The sequence below is a fragment of the Macaca thibetana genome, chromosome 1 (assembly GCF_024542745.1).
Source record: "Macaca thibetana thibetana isolate TM-01 chromosome 1, ASM2454274v1, whole genome shotgun sequence".
Classification (NCBI taxonomy): Eukaryota; Metazoa; Chordata; class Mammalia; order Primates; family Cercopithecidae; genus Macaca; species Macaca thibetana.
This window is the reverse complement of record NC_065578.1, coordinates 51,011,657-51,027,691: the sequence shown is the minus strand read 5'-3', so window position 1 is coordinate 51,027,691 and position 16,035 is coordinate 51,011,657. Positions and strand designations below refer to the sequence as shown.

Here is a 16,035-nt window from a genome sequence, read left to right as displayed (position 1 = left end):
TACAAAATCCAAACAGGTCTTTGTATGTGTGAAGAAATCTTAAGCAGAAGACAAGTTGAATTTTTACAACTTTATATTTAGCTATGTCCATATATAAAGAAGGAAAAATAACTGATTTTATTGGGGAAAAGGATAGGCAAATAGTATGTATGATATGAATACATTCTGGCTATCTCAGAGATTATGAAATTTGATATAAAATGTAATTAAGAAGTTTGTTTTGTTTCCTTTTAAAGAGTTGTTCTAAAATATTTTGTACAAGGACTGCTTCAGCATCTAAGAATATCACCTTACACATTTATTTTTATTTAAAAAGAAAGCCACCCAATTAATAAGAAGAAAGCCACTGCATTAATAGGATAAATTAATGAGAATATCGAATCATAAATTTTTACCATAAGTAGAGCATTATAGGATGCAAATACTATAATAAATGCTATAATAATATACTTCTACAATGTATAAGGAATGAAAAGCCTTTATACATGTGTAATATGCTCTTATATAACATGGATTAAGTACCTGTTTTTAATAGGTTAGCAAAATCTGATTCCCTCACACAGGCCACATTGTTTATAAGTATCTTGGATCATTTAAATAAACAGCTGAGGAAATGACTAAATTTTTACTCCAGTAAGTGAGCATGGAAGCCATCTTTACCATGGTGGCATCTTCTATTTTCAGTAAATTTGAACTTTATTTTATCAGTATTTCATGGTAAGAGTGACAAATACCAAAGCTTAGGATGTCCACTTCTAACAGGAAACCCTCCCCATTATAAGCTGGGAATACAGAATCTTCACCTTCAGCTTGTGGAAATGGATGAGGCATCCTGGGTACTTACAGCCTAGATTCCAAGTGCCTAAGTATTATGGGGAACCCGAAGTCTTGATTGTGGCTTCATGGGCCAGAGCTGGTAGTGTTCCCAGGAGCCTGGGAGAAGCAAACATAAGCCCTCTCAAAAGGAAGATGCCTTCCTCCTAGGCCCTAAATTGTTACAAATATTTTTTCAAGTAAAATAACCAACATTCAGTCAAAAATAAGCAGGTACTCAGGAAAATAATGCAACATGATTGAGAACAGATGACACAAACAGGTTCTTAGACATCTCAAGTATTGGCATAGTTACACACAATTTCTAAAATAATTATACTTTCTATTTTTTAAGAAATAAAGGCCAGACGTGGTGGCTCATTGCCTGTAATCTCAGTACTTTGGGAGGCCGACGCGGGTGGATCACCCCAGGTCAGGAGTTTGAAACCAGCCTGGCTAATATGGTGAAACCCCATATCTACTAAAAATACAAAAATTTGCTGGGTCCGGTGGCGGGCGCCTGTAGCCCCAGCTATTCAGGAGGCTGTGAGGCAAGAGAATCACTTGAACCTGGGAGGCAGAGGTTGCAGTGAGCCAAGGTAGTGCCACTGCACTCCAGCTTGGGTGACAGAGCGAGACTCCATCTCAAAAAAAAAAAAAAAAAAAAGGACAAATTTGAATATACTTGCAAGGAAAAAGAAACTGTAAATATGACCTAGGAGATTTGTAAAATGAAAGGATACATCTGGAACTGAACTATGATAAAAAATTGAAAAAGTAATGGACAAGTTTAAGAGTAAATAGAGTTGAAGATAGAATTAGTAAGCCAGAAGATAAACCAGAAGGAATTAACCCAAATATAGCATAAAGAACATATATAACCCAAATATAGCATATAGCACAAAATTAAAAATACAAAGAATATAAGGCATAGAGGATAGAATGAAAATATCCCATATATTTTACTTGGAGTCCTAGAAGGAGGAGAGAGAAAATTGAAGTAGAGACAACATTTGAAGGGTTGATCACTGGAAAATTTTCAGAACCTGTTGTAAGACATCAAATCAGAGATTAAAGTCTAATAACTTCCAAAAGGATACATTAGAAGAAATATAGAAAATTTTTGCCAGATAAACGAGAAAATTTTCTTCAAAGGAAGATGAGTTACACTTACAGATGACTACTTAACCTCAGTGCTCTGAAGAAAAATAACTACCAACTAATAACTAGAATCACAAATTGTACACTAAATAAAAATATCTTTTAGGAATGTTAGTAGGCTGGGCATGATGACTCATGCCTGTAATCCCAGCACTTTGGAAGGCCAAGGCAGGTGGATTACTTGAGCCCAGGAGCTGGAGACCAGCCTGGGTAACATGGTGTAGGGAAAAAGTTAGCAGGGCATGATGGTGCATGCCTGTAGCCTTAGCTACTTGGGATGCTGAGGTGGGAGGATCACCTGAGCCTGGGGAGGTCAAGGCTCCAGTGAGCCATGATGTGCCACTACACACTCCAGTCTGGGTGACATAATTAAATAAAATTAGTTTCATTATTTAAGTCAACAGAAATTATCCAACCCATCATTAATCATACCAAGTACTGAAAAGAAAAAAAATGCCCCAGTATATCTAGCAGGTAGTTAAGTTAAAAGTTACCTTATTGCAAGCAAAAGTTAAAAATTTATTAAGCCTGAGCAATGTAGGGAGACCCCGTCTCTACAAAAAATTTAAAGATTAAAAAAAAAAATAGTAGTGCACATCTCTAGTCTCAGCTACTTCGGAGGTTGAGGCAGGAGGATTGCCTGAACCCGGCAGTTTGAGGCCACAGTGAGCAGTGATTGTGGCACTGCATTCTAGCCTGAGTGATAGAGTGAGACACTATATAAGAAAAAAAAAAGTTAACATTTTAGGAAATTAATTTTTTAAATTGTTTTATTTTGCTGGAAAAACACCAATTTTTGAATAATTTTTAACAATTTAATTGCATTGCTATTATATATTTATATAAGTGGAATTTGTATGTGTAATTTGATACATCACAGTTTATATAATTAAAAATTAATTTAAAAAGCAGATAAAATTATAAGATTAACTTAAATACCAAGTCTTTAAAATTCTGATTTAACTTTTAACTGAAATGTTTTTAGTCATTTGTAACCTTGCATTGAACTAAAAAAGTAAGCTTTATGTACTCTCTCTATAAAAACATAGATATACATAACATTACATAAATAGACTATCTGTGGTATTACAGTTTTACAAAGGAATGAATAGGAGAAAATTTCTGAAAAGGCTCCTAAGGGTTGATAATGGAAATACAAAGGGCTGATAAATATTGGTTTATAAATAGATATATAGGTAATAAAACTATAAAGAAAAGGAGAGAAATTACTACTATACATTCAGGATATTTCATGAGGTAAGGGTGTGAGCCAGGTGCTTCTAGAGTGTTGACTATGGTCTGTTTCTTCACCTGGGTGGGCCACTCAGATGTCGTTTATATGTTCATATTTTATTAACTTTTCTGTATGATTGTTATTAAATATATTTCACAATGAAAAAGTTAAAGTAACATGTGTAGATACTCGTTTAAAATACAGAAATGCAGATTATTTAGATTTTATATACTTAGGATTGTGAATTAAATCTCCAACTTAGTAAGTTTCTTAATTAAAATAATAGATGTTGATTGATGAAAGTGAACAAAAACAGAAATGCCAGTTTTGTTTTTTGTTCAGATGGGCCCAGTTCTTCATCCATCCACTAATGATCAGAGATGCAATTGACCGTGAAGTTGAAGCTGTTGATAGTGGTAAGAGGAGTACTTTATGTGTAACTACAGTTTTTTCCTTCATGAAACCAATTACTTATTACATTTATCCTTCTCTATCTCTAGACCATTTTATCTTTATATTTTAAAGTACTAAATTGAAATATGTGTTGTGTTTATTCCTGAAGTCATTAAACGTCTAATTCAGTGTAGATTTGAAGTAAATGAAAGGGATAGTGGATTTTAGTTTTTTCATCCTTTGTTTTTTGAAGGTTTTACCATAGGGGCTAATCTTTTGAGATTCAAAGATTGAAGACTATAGAGGAAAACAATGTGCTTATATAGGGTGAGGCTTCATTATAGCTCTGTGCTATAAATATTCCTTAATTACATAGTACCAATAAATATCACCATTGTATATTATCCCTGCTTGATTTATTTAGGTATTAGAAACATTTAATACTAGACTTGAGGGGACTTCCAGTTCATATAGGTTAGGCTTGGCTTATAGCGAGTGCAAGTCTCTGTATTTGTTGCACTTTTTGTAGTATTTTCCTCCTTGGTTTGATGCAGTGTCTAGTTCTAATAGTGATTTAAAGCATTTACTAGGCTGAGTAAACTAACAGATGGCTAGAGTGATCTATCTGGAAGTCAGCAGACCCCTGTTTAACTTACAGAAGTGTCTCTAGCTGTGGCATTCAGTTTATTTGTAAAAGAGGATGGAATAGTTAGGCTCCTTCTAGCTATAGTAGCTCCTTGGAAATCAAGGATTTATTTTCTTCATTTTTTCACTTGCCTAGCACAGCGTCTGTTTTACCTTAAACCCAGTTAAAACCTGTTGAATGGATGAAAAAGCAAAACAACTGAGGATAACTGTAAAAGCACTTTCCGTATTTTGAGACTCAAGAACTAGGTGCTTTCTAGTATGTTTTTCTTTATACAGTTTCTAGAGTGGGTTGACACCAGTGTTTAAACAAGCAGACCTTTAAGTAGATTTTACAATTTTAAACCAGAATATATTTTATTATGCTTTGAAAAATTATGCTGAAAGAAATATATATGTATATACAACACAGTATGGAGTTTTGGTTTATGCTGAACTAAAGTAAAAATTCTGTTGTGCTTTTGTTCATTTGTTTCTTTCTTTTTTTTTTTTTTTTTTTTTTTTTTAATGGTAGGAGACGTAGATTTCAATCTGATCCAACAGTTGTAACTGATGCAATAAATTACTTATTAACCAGTTTTGAAAGCTCAGTAATCAGGTGTTATTTTTTTCTAGTCTATTCAGATGGGACAATCTTTCTTCTGTCTTTCAGATTTTACTTGTCTCATTCACATCTCTTTAGTTGTCTGCATGATTGGATGGCCAGGTCCATGTATAAAAAAATGAAGACTGTTGAGCCTTCAACAGCTCTGGCAGATTCATCTTATAGGGTCATTTTCCTTTTCCTTTATTTGTCTCCACCTGCATATGGAAGAGATTCTTTCTGTCCTGGCTTTTAAATTTGTTAACTAGTGGTAACTTCATCACTAGGTTATTGTTCCCTATACTCATATCAGTTTTTGGTCTAATCTTTCAATGAAGGATTTGTACACATACATTTATAAACGTTTATTTGCACAATGCAAGTAGATTTGTTCAGTCTTTTATAATTTCCTTGAATATATTTATTTTTATTTTATTTATTTTTTGAGACACAGTCTTGCTCTGTTGCCCAGGCTGGAGTGCAGTAGTGCAATCTCAGCTCACTGCAGCCTCTAACTCCTGAGCTTGAGTGGTTCTTCTGCCTCAGCCTCCCAAGTAGCTGGGACTACAGGTGCCTGCCACCATGCACAGCTAGTTTTTGTATTTTTAGTAGAGATGGGGTTTCACTATGTTGGCCAGGCTGGTCTTGAACTCCTGACCTCAGGTGATCTGCGTGCTTCAGCCTCCCAAAGTGCTGGGATTACAGGCATGAGCCACTGCACCTTACCTGAATACATTTAATAACAGAAGCTCATATAACATATCCACATGGTAGGTTTTAAAAATAGAATTAATTTGGGAGGCCAAGGCGGGCGGATCACGAGGTCAGGAAATTGAGACCATCCTGGCCAACATGGAGAAACCCCGTCTCTACTAAAATACCAAAAATTAGCTGGGCGTGGTGTTGTGCACCTGTAGTCCCAGCTACTTGGGAGACTGAGGCAGGGGAATTGCTTGAACCCGGGAGGCGGAGGTTGGAGTGAGCTGAGATTAGCACCACTGTATTCCAGCCTGGCGACAGAGCAAGATTCCGAAGATTCCGTCTCAAAAAAAAAAAAAAAGAAAAAGAATTTTTTTATTGCTAAGAGGAGATTATGGAGAAATTATTATTATTATTTTTGAGACCGAATCTTGCTCTGTTGCCCAGGCTGGTGTGCAGTGGCTCTATCTTGGCTCACTGTAACCTCTACCTCCTGGATTCAAGCAATTCTGCCTTAGCCTCCCAAGTAGCTGGGACTATAGGTGCGTGCCACCATGCCCAGCTAATTTTTGTATTTTTAATAGAGATGGGTTTCCCCATGTTGGCCAGGAGGGTCTCGATCTCTTGACCTCATGATCTGCCCGCCTCGGCCTCCCAAAGTGCTGTGATTACAGGTGTGAGCCACTGTACCTGGCCTGGAGAAATTATTATTATTATTGTTTTGAGACAGAGTCTCTGTCACCCAGGCTGAAGTGCAGTGGCGCGATCTTGGCTCACTGCAAGCTCCACCTCCCAGGTTCACGCCATTCTTCTCCCTCAACGTCCTGAGAAGCTGGGACTACAGGCGCCTGCCACCACGCCCTGCTATTTTTTTTTGTATTTTTAGTAGAGACGGGGTTTCACGGTGTTAGCCAGGATGGTCTCGATCTCCTGACCTCGTAATCCGCCCGCCTTGGCCTCCCAAGGTGCTGGGATTACAGGCGTAGGCCACCGCACCTGGCCGAGAAATTATTTTTAGTAATTGACTTTTTATTTTAATGATAGTTTATACTCATATAAACATATATAATTGTCTACATAGTGTGTCTTACTGATTGAGATGAAAGGCATGTCCAATGCCTTTTTAAATCTTAATTATGTGTCAAAGTGCAGTCTCTAGTTTTATTTACTTACTTCTTTATTTTTAATGTTTGTTTCCTTTCCAAATGTGGTCTCTAAGTGTTCAGCTATTTATACTCTATTTTTATCAGTTACAAGGGGTCTTAAGTCACTTTTCGTAGATATGTTTACATGTCTGCTGTATTACCTGTTATTGCAGAAATGTGGTGGCTTGAAATAAAACATTTATTTTCTTACAGTTTTGGAGGAATGGAATCAGGTACATTAGATCTTCCTCAAGGTTATTGAGCTTAGTGTCAGAACTGCAATTCTAGCGGTTTTTAGTCCATTTGGGCTGCCATAACAGAATCCCACACACCGGGTGGCTTATAAACAACAGAATTGTTTCTTACAGTTTTGGAGGCTGAGAAGTCCAAGATCAAAGAACTGGCAGATGTGTCTGGTGACAGCTCTCTGGTTCATAGACAACTGCCTTCACTCTTTGTCCTCATACAGCAGAAGGGGCAAGGGAGCACTCTGAGGTCTCTTTTACAAAGCACTAATCCATTCATGAGGGCTCTGCCCTCATTACCTAACCATTTCTCATTGGCCCTACCTCCAAATACCATCACATTGGGGATTAAGTTTCAACGTAGAAATTTTGGGTAGGGGGGACACAAACATTCAGTCTTTAGCGGTAGCCAAGGTATTTCTGACTTCAAAGTGATTGTTCTTAGCCATCATACTTTATTACTAACATAGTTGCTTTCGGAAGAAATTTAAACAATATATATGACCAAGTTCCCAGATACAAGGCTTAATATTTTATGAGCATTTTCATCAGTAAAATCTTGTACATAGCATCCTAGAGCTGAAACTTTCAGATCATTAACTACCTTGTGTTTCATTTGAAAAATAAGGGTAAAACTCTGGTAAGCTGAATTGATTTACCCAAAATTACAGGTCATATTAAGTCATAGAGCCAGGCCTGGATCACTGAGTTTCTCACTTCAGTCTTATAACACGTGATTCATAAAGTTAATTTTTGTTACTTCCTTGCTTTCTGTTCTGTAAGTTTGAATTTCCATATAATAAAGGAGATACTGAATTTTGTTTTATTACGTGTTTCTTTAAAATTGACAGAATATCAACTTGCAAGGCCTTCTGATGCAAACAGAAAGGAAATGTTGTTTGGAAGCCTTGCTAGACCTGGACATCCTATGGGAAAATTTTTTTGGGGTAAGATACTAAATACATCATCTTATTTCATATTTTCTTGTTAAGATTTAGAATAAGAAAAGTTGATAAGGAATTGAAAATTATAAAGCTGGAGCCCCTAGGTACCCTTTGCCTTTTAGGATAGCTAGTTAGCCTTTCAAACACGAAGTTGTTAAATATGCCAGTATTTGGTTCTCTAACAATGAATATAGCAAGAATAATACCTTACATTTTGTGAATGCTTTTGAAGTGCCAGATACTATGCTAGCACTACATGAATTATTTCATTTGATCATTATCACAATGTTCAGAGATAGGTACCATTATCATCTCCATTTAAAGATAAACAGGTTTAGGCCAGGCGTGGTGGTTCACACCTGTAATCCCAATGCTTTGGGAGGCTGAGGTGGGAGAATCACTTGAGCCCAGTTCAAAACCAGCCTTGGCAACATAGTGAGACCCCCATCTCTGTTTTAAATTTCAGTCAAGTTATGTAATTTGTTTAAATCACACAGCTAGTAAGTGGTGGATGTGAGATTTGGACATCTGTTTATCTGATTATAAAGTCCGCGCTCTACCTCAGCCTGACATGTCCATTTGTCAACAGAGTTAGCAGTGGTTTCTGTAAGAGTTTTTTTAACTGTGACTTAATTTTGTTCATCTGGTAAACTGTTTAACTGGTGTCTGTTTTTCATAATGGCATTTTCTTAGTGGTAGGATTTAGTTACAGCCTCATATTAATCCTGTTGACTACAGAGTAAAATTTAGGACGAGATGATCTAAATGATTCTTTAAAGGGTGCTTTGTTTCCCTGTATATTTCTGTACAGTTATATACATTTTATAGGGCATTCTTGCTTCATGTGTTTTATTTTTAAGAATTAGCTGGGCACGGTGGCTCACACCTGTAATCCCAGCACTTTGGGAGGCCAAGGCGGGTGGATCATGAGGTCAGGAGTTTGAGACCAGCCTGGCCAAGATGGTGAAACCCCGTCTCTACTAAAAATACAAAAATTAGCCGGGTGTGGTGGTGCACGCCTGTAGTCCCAGCTACTTGGGAGGCTGAGGCAGGAGAATTGCTTGAACCCAGGAGGCAGAGGTTGCGGTGAGCTGAGATCATGCTATTGCACTCCAGCCTGGGCAACAAGAGCAAAATGCTGTCTTAAAAAAAAAAAAAAAAAGAATTACACAAACCTATTATTAAAATAATTAGAAAGAACCTGGATTGAATACTGCTGGACTAATTATTAAGCAAGGAAGCTTAGGGAGTTATTGTCTGTTTTTTTAAGGTTTTCCCAACCAGAGATTAATTCCTTGGATATTAAAATATACTTCAGAATTGTTTCTTATGCATTTTTGTCTCATTAATGTTAATACATTATTGCACACTGGTTCAATATTCTTGAGTCACTTGGGTTATTTCATTAATCATGTATGGTAGCTAAGTATGCATTGATGATGTAGAAGACTTAACAAAGTGAACTTAGTTATATCTATGATTTTTTTCATTCTTTTATAGGAAATGCTGAGACGCTCAAGCATGAGCCAAAAAAGAATAATATTGATACACATGCTAGATTGAGAGAATTCTGGATGCGTTACTACTCTGCTCATTACATGACTTTAGTGGTTCAATCCAAAGGTAACTATTTATTATGGCTCTTAGAGTTACCCTGAAGTAGTGCTTTCTTAGGATTTGTTTGCCTGTATCGGTGTTGCAGTGTACTATTGTACTATTAATTACTTTAGTGCTTGACCTTAATACAAGGTAAAGGAAATCAGAACTTGGAGATGTCACATAGCTAGTGGCAAAGCTCAGGGAAACACAAGATGATGAGATGCTCAAGCAAATCTCTTACAGAAATAGGTCTTATTTGTAAGATAAGATATGTAGGCTGGTCTATGAATGTATTAACATTCTAATAGGTCATGAATTGATCTTTTAAGCCACCTTCAGCTGCAATTGTGTCTGTAGTTTTACATTTACTCTCTAGTAATTACAAACTCTTACAGTGCAAAGTGTTGGTTTGTTCATTCTTACATAAGGTCCTGTAAAAATGGCATGATTAATTGAGATTGATCATGGTGACAATGGCAGAAGTATCTTAAATATAAAATACTGGTGAATACCTCAGTGGCAGAAGTATCTTAAATGTAAAGACTGATGAATATCTCTATTTTCCTTCTTTGATCATTGTCTTCAGTAACTCACATTAACTTTTTCTCATTAAGGAAATCATGGAAGCTTTCTTTTGTTTTCTTTACATTTCAACCTACTTGTTTTTCAAAGTCAGTAAATTGCTAAATTATTCCATTTAACATACCTTATAGTTTGCACATTTCTGTTTGAAAGGCTAATCCTCTCACCCTAATGTGATTCCCCTTTTTATAAAGTTTGCTTTTTACATTGCCAAAATTAAGATCAAATCTGACTTGGTACTTACATGTAAAACATTTTTGCATTTATGATCAAAATGAGTTCACTAAAGTTGACTTGAAGGTAAAGTTACATGGTATGGTAGATTCTTTTGTTCAAATTGCTTCTAGGTTCCTTTTACATTTGCTAAATTAGGTAATTCCATATTTGGTATACAAGTTAATTCATGATTTTTGATTATTGTGTTTGCAAATAATTCCATGTGTTTTTCTTGAACTAGTTATTCCGTTTCTTTTGTATTTTCTTCCTCTGTGATGACAGATATAAGAGCTTATTAATGCTTATTTCAAAATTTTAAAACAAGTCCTAGAGTTTTTGTTGTTTAACAAGACAGGGTTTTGCTCTGTCATTCAGGCTATAGTGCAGTGACACAATCATAGCTCACCGTAGCCTCAAATGCCTGGGCTCAGGTGATCCTCCTGCCTCTGCCTCTGAGATAGCTGGGATTACTGGCCCCAGCCACTGTGCCTAGGCTAGAGTTTTGATGAAAACTATGTACAATGTAGATTTCATAGAATTTAGAGTTTAAGCATTAATTATACCATTTAAGAGTCAAACATCTATATAAATAGTATAATATAGATTCAGAAGTCCATTAGTCTAAATCCCATGTTTTATATAATGGGGTTCTCTATTGAGAATTAGTGAAATTCATGTGCCTGGTAGAACTAACAAATACTCTTCAATGATGGTCACTCAGATAAAGCAAAAAGTTCCCTTTTTCATTTAGATCTTGTTTTTTTACTATAAATTTCAAAAGAATTTCTTATTAAATATAAGAAGTGAATCAAAGGAAAACATAAATCATATATACGTATGATTTATATATATATAAAGACTAAAAAGAAGACCTATGAGTTAAAACCTCAGCAAGTGTAAATTAATGTAAAACAAGTGGAATATAAAAGTACTGATGAGATGGCAGAAAGGAGAGGTTAATGTAATATGGGTTAGTATGGAGAAGCCTTCCAAGAGGATGTAAGTTTTGGAATGGGCGTAGGATGGTTGGCATAATCTTATCTCTTGGTTCTTCACACTAGCCTAATGCTAAAGATATATTTTTTTTGTTAAACTTGTATGCATTTTCTAACTTTACCAGGGAGAAATAAAGGAGTCTCATAGAATTCTCTGTGTCATAAGGTTTTCTTTTCTACTGTTATTTTTCCTATTAATCCATTCAGGAGTGGCAAGTAATGGCCAAATTAAAATAACCCTTTGTTTTTTAGCTAAAGATCTCTGAGAAATCTAATTGCATTTCTACCTTGAATAATGTCATTGTATTTTCCTGTGTCTTCCCTGTCCTCCCCTCTCAAGAAACACTGGATACTTTGGAAAAGTGGGTGACTGAAATCTTCTCTCAGATACCAAACAAGTAAGATATCTATTTTCATACATCATACACCTTCAGAGTTAAAGAGACCATTATCTTGTATGCTTTTTCATTTTTACACAGGTGATAGAATTAAGACCTAAACAAACTTAATGAATGTCAAAATCACACAGTATTTGAGTGGGTAAACTAAGATGACAAGCCAAGTTTCCATAGTTCAAAATTTACAGGCTTGTAAATGTATATAGTAAGCAATAATTCTGAAAAATTTATGCCTCCTTTTACATTTATTTAGAGCTTTCCTGTGATACAAAAGAAAATACTATCTGAGAGGCAGAAGAATATGCACACTTACATCCCCCTCATTGGGACAAACTGTATTCTGAAAATTTGTTTTTTTTACGTCAGTTGTTTGGATATTGCACTGGTTTTCCCCATAAAAGAAATAATCTTTTAGATGATGACTGACTTTCCATACTGCCTGAAAAACTCCTATTTCATATAGTCAAACCAGATGTTCTTTTATAAGAAATTGTATGTAGAGTTTCAGTTCAGGATGATATAAACATTTTTTCTCCAACTCAAATTCATCAAAATAGTACAAATATTTAAAAGATACATTACTGCTACAGTTTTGTTACAAAGTTTACAAAAAATTTAATTCTGAAGCAATGAAATCTTTCTTTCCATACCTAGTAGTTTGCATTTTAACAAAATTAATGAAAACAGATATTTTTTCTTGCATCGGATGAGTAACCTGTGGATTTTCCCAGTTATTCTTCTAATACATAATTATTTGAAATTTATGAAAGAAACTAGCATAAAACGTTAGAATAATTTATAATGACAACTGATTGGTTATTATTGATTTGGCTTTATATGAATTGCCATTGATAATTAGCAGTGCTTTTTGGTATGTAAAGGTAATCAAAAGCATGAGAAATTTGTGGAGCTTTTTTTTTTTTTCTGATTAGAAGTCTTGAGTGTGAACTATGGAAATGTCAAATGTGAAACTTTAATAAAATCAGAGGTATATTTAATAGAGGAATTAATTAGGTTCTGTCAATCCCTGATGAGCATTAAAAAAAAATCTCATATGTTATTCACTAATAACTTTGGTTCCTTAATTAGACAGGTTAAAAATTCTTCAAGGCATTTAATACTAATTTGCATCGACTGTGTTTTGGAAGAAATATTAAAGTTACAATATCTTCAACCAGAGTAGAAGCCCCTAGGAGGGACCAAGTCTTTTAAATACCACAGTGCCTGATATAGTGCTTTATACCTAATATTCACTTCATGTATAATTGTTGATTTTAAAAAAGTATTATCTCTAGTGTAAGTTTCTTTCTGAAATGGCTTTGTCTAGGAGGAGAACTGAAATTAAATGGGGCTGATAGGTCAGTAAATATTGGGGTGAGAGGGGGTCCTTTAAATTCATTCTTCTCTATCTCTTGAGTTGTGAAGACTTTTGAGTTATTGGGCTGACGCTAAGAACAGATTGTGTAACTGAAGATTTTGTGGCTGTGTTGCCATCTGTTTGTTCATGCCTGGAATGCTTTCCAAGAAGGAGTATGTAGAATAGATTATAAATATCTCTCAGTTAGATATCCCTAAATATATTGCTTATAAAGGCTTTTGCAATTAAATTTGTATGTATTTGTTTTATTTTCAGTGGGTTACCCAGACCAAACTTTGGCCATTTAACGGATCCGTTTGACACACCAGCATTTAACAAACTTTATAGAGGTTTGTGAACCAAAAGTTTAAAACTGTTTGAAATAATTTTAGCACATTCTCCATAACCTAATTGAGGCTGCCAATTTTCATTGAAAATGAGAACACAACAGAAAATACAGCTGGGTTGGAAAGGGAGTAGATGGGCAATGGAGATCTAATTAATAATAGATAGCAGACCATTGACTAGCTGCAGATTGTTTGATTCTGGTGCCCTGCTGCTACTTCAGTCTATTTCATGCTTTCTCCTTGCTTTACGTTTCTTCCCTTTTATTCTCCGTTTTGTTAAATTTCATTCATGTTTCATTTTATTTATATTCTGCTCTTTTTTGCCTTTAAATGAATGAAAATAGAGGAGAGGGAAAACACTTTGGAAATCGTTTCCTTTTTGTGAAAGCAATATTTGCTAAATAAAAATATAAAATGTCAAGAAATGGGAGAAAAATCACCCTTAAATCTTACCATCAAGAGAAGTCATTTGTATCGGATTTCTTTTTTGTTGTTTTTTGGAGACAGAGTCTCGCTCTGTTGCCCAGGCTGGAGTGCAATGGCACGATCTCAGCTCACTGCTTCGCCTCTCAGGTTCAAGTGATTCTCCTGCCTCAGCCTCCCGAGTGGCAGCGATTACAGGTGCTCACCACTATGCCCAGCTGATTTTTATATTTTTAGTAGAGACGGGGTTTCACCGTGTTGGCCAGGCTGGTCTCGAACTCCTGGCCTCAAGTGATCCGCCTGCCTTCACCTCCCACAGTGTTGGGATTACAGGCGTGAGCCACCAAGTCTGGCTTCCAGATTTCTTTCTGATTTTCTAATAGGTATATTTTCTTAACAAAGTTGAGATTAAAATATATATATAATTCTGTCTCCTGCTTTGTTTCATTTAATAGTATACCTGTAATAACTACATAATGAGTTGTGTGATTACATTACAATTTACTTAACAATTTGCCTATAGTGAATATTGCAGAAACATTCTTATTTCACTATCTCTCTTTCTTTATTCTATCATGACAGATTTTTTTTTTTCTCTTTTTACTAATTACTTTAGGTATTTCCTCCTTCTTCAGCCCGTTACCAGTCTCTTTCCTTTTCCTTTCCTCTAATCAGTGACTGTTTTGTTACACCCTTCAGCTGCTGGCTCCGTTCTGTTAATATTAAGCTAACTCTTTCCAGAGACAACTTATTTTTGATTGTATTCTTTCTGGTTTTAGTTTTCCTATTCATAGAATAATAGCATTGGGAAGAATCCTAGAGATACTTTAACCCAACTCACTCATTTTACTGTGAGTAAACAGATTCAGAAAGATTTAAATGCAAGTGATTTTCTCAGGTCATATAAGCACATATAGCAAGATAGGGGTAGGACTGGATTTCAGCCATGGGTCTCCTGACTCCTAGTTTTGTATCCTTTCTTGCAAGAAGAGATCCATACACAGCAGCATTTCATATCCTCATAGTTCTTTTATCCCTGCTTTCTCTACCTCTGAAACCAAATAAAAAAGAAATTTACAAAAACTGCATTATTCGAATTGGAAAATTGGCAAGTTGAAATAATAAGTGCGTTGTCCTTAACCTTCCCTTGTTTACTGGAAGATAAATATATTGAATTTTAAACATTTTTGTAATATAGTAAAAGTTATAGAGAAACACTTATATCTGTTCTTCTGGAAAATATTTTTGTTTAGTTGTTCCAATCAGAAAAATTCATGCTCTGACCATCACATGGGCACTTCCTCCTCAACAGCAACATTACAGGTAAGAGTTTAAGGGAAAATTTACTTCATTAGAACCGAGTGAGAATCATTTTTAAAGCATGCTAAATGGTTTAAGTTTGGGGGTTCTGAATTTATAAACAGCAATGCAGTAACCTGGAACTTGATTACTCCAGGAGCTTTCAAGCCTTGCTATGTATTTTACTATTTTTTGGATATAAAAACTAGAGCTTTCTCAGTTATAGTGGCCTTTCTTAAGTCTTTGATATTAAGTGTTTAGTGTGAATGCTAACTTTTGTAATTTGTTTTGATCTTGTCAAAAGTAAAGTTAAATAATTTGGGCCTGGCAGACTGGCCAACATGGCAAAACCCTGTCTCGACTAAAAATATCAAAAAACTAGCCAGGCATGGTAACACACACCTGTAATCCCAGCTACTCAGGTGGCTCAGGCATGAGAATTGTTTGAACCTGAGAGGTGGAGGTTGCTGTGAGTTGATATTGCGCCACAGCACTCCATCCTGGGCGACAAAGCAAGACTGTGTCTCAAAATAATAATAATTTGGACGGGTAATACGACTAGGTACATAAATCCCAAGGATTTACTCCTCTGAATTAGGGCAGGTTTATGCAAATTAGGAAAGGATTCTACTTGTCTATATAGTTATCTTATATGAGCAGTATAGCATGGGCCAGAGAGTTATTTAAGATAAGCATCAGTCAGTGCCTACAAATGCTTTTCTAATTAGAAATACATGCTAATCAACTGGTAAAAATTTAACTTTTTTGGGAGGCGGATGGGGCTCAAGCAGTCCACCCAGCTTGGCCTCCCCAAAGTGCTGAGATTACAGACATGAGCCACTGTGCCCAGCCAAATTCATATTTTAAACAAGGTTGTATGGGCTTTAAGGATTGCTTAACGTAGTTGAAAATCATATCTTGACTTTCAAGAATTTACAGAATTTAACTGTAACCTAA

At 35.5% G+C, this 16,035-nt stretch overlaps 1 protein-coding gene across 4 annotated transcripts in view; it reads left to right on the top strand.

The window, feature by feature from the left end:
- NRDC (nardilysin convertase) overlaps positions 1–16,035 on the top strand; it is a 98,838-nt gene that overhangs the window by 55,580 nt on the left and 27,223 nt on the right. For all 4 annotated transcript variants that reach the window (XM_050802660.1, XM_050802663.1, XM_050802662.1 and 1 more), the window contains 6 exons: positions 3,551–3,624; positions 7,770–7,865; positions 9,363–9,485; positions 11,595–11,652; positions 13,286–13,359; positions 15,033–15,102. In XM_050802660.1, the coding sequence (XP_050658617.1) occupies positions 3,551–3,624; positions 7,770–7,865; positions 9,363–9,485; positions 11,595–11,652; positions 13,286–13,359; positions 15,033–15,102 (495 nt within the window). The remainder of the gene's footprint in view (positions 1–3,550; positions 3,625–7,769; positions 7,866–9,362; positions 9,486–11,594; positions 11,653–13,285; positions 13,360–15,032; positions 15,103–16,035) is intronic.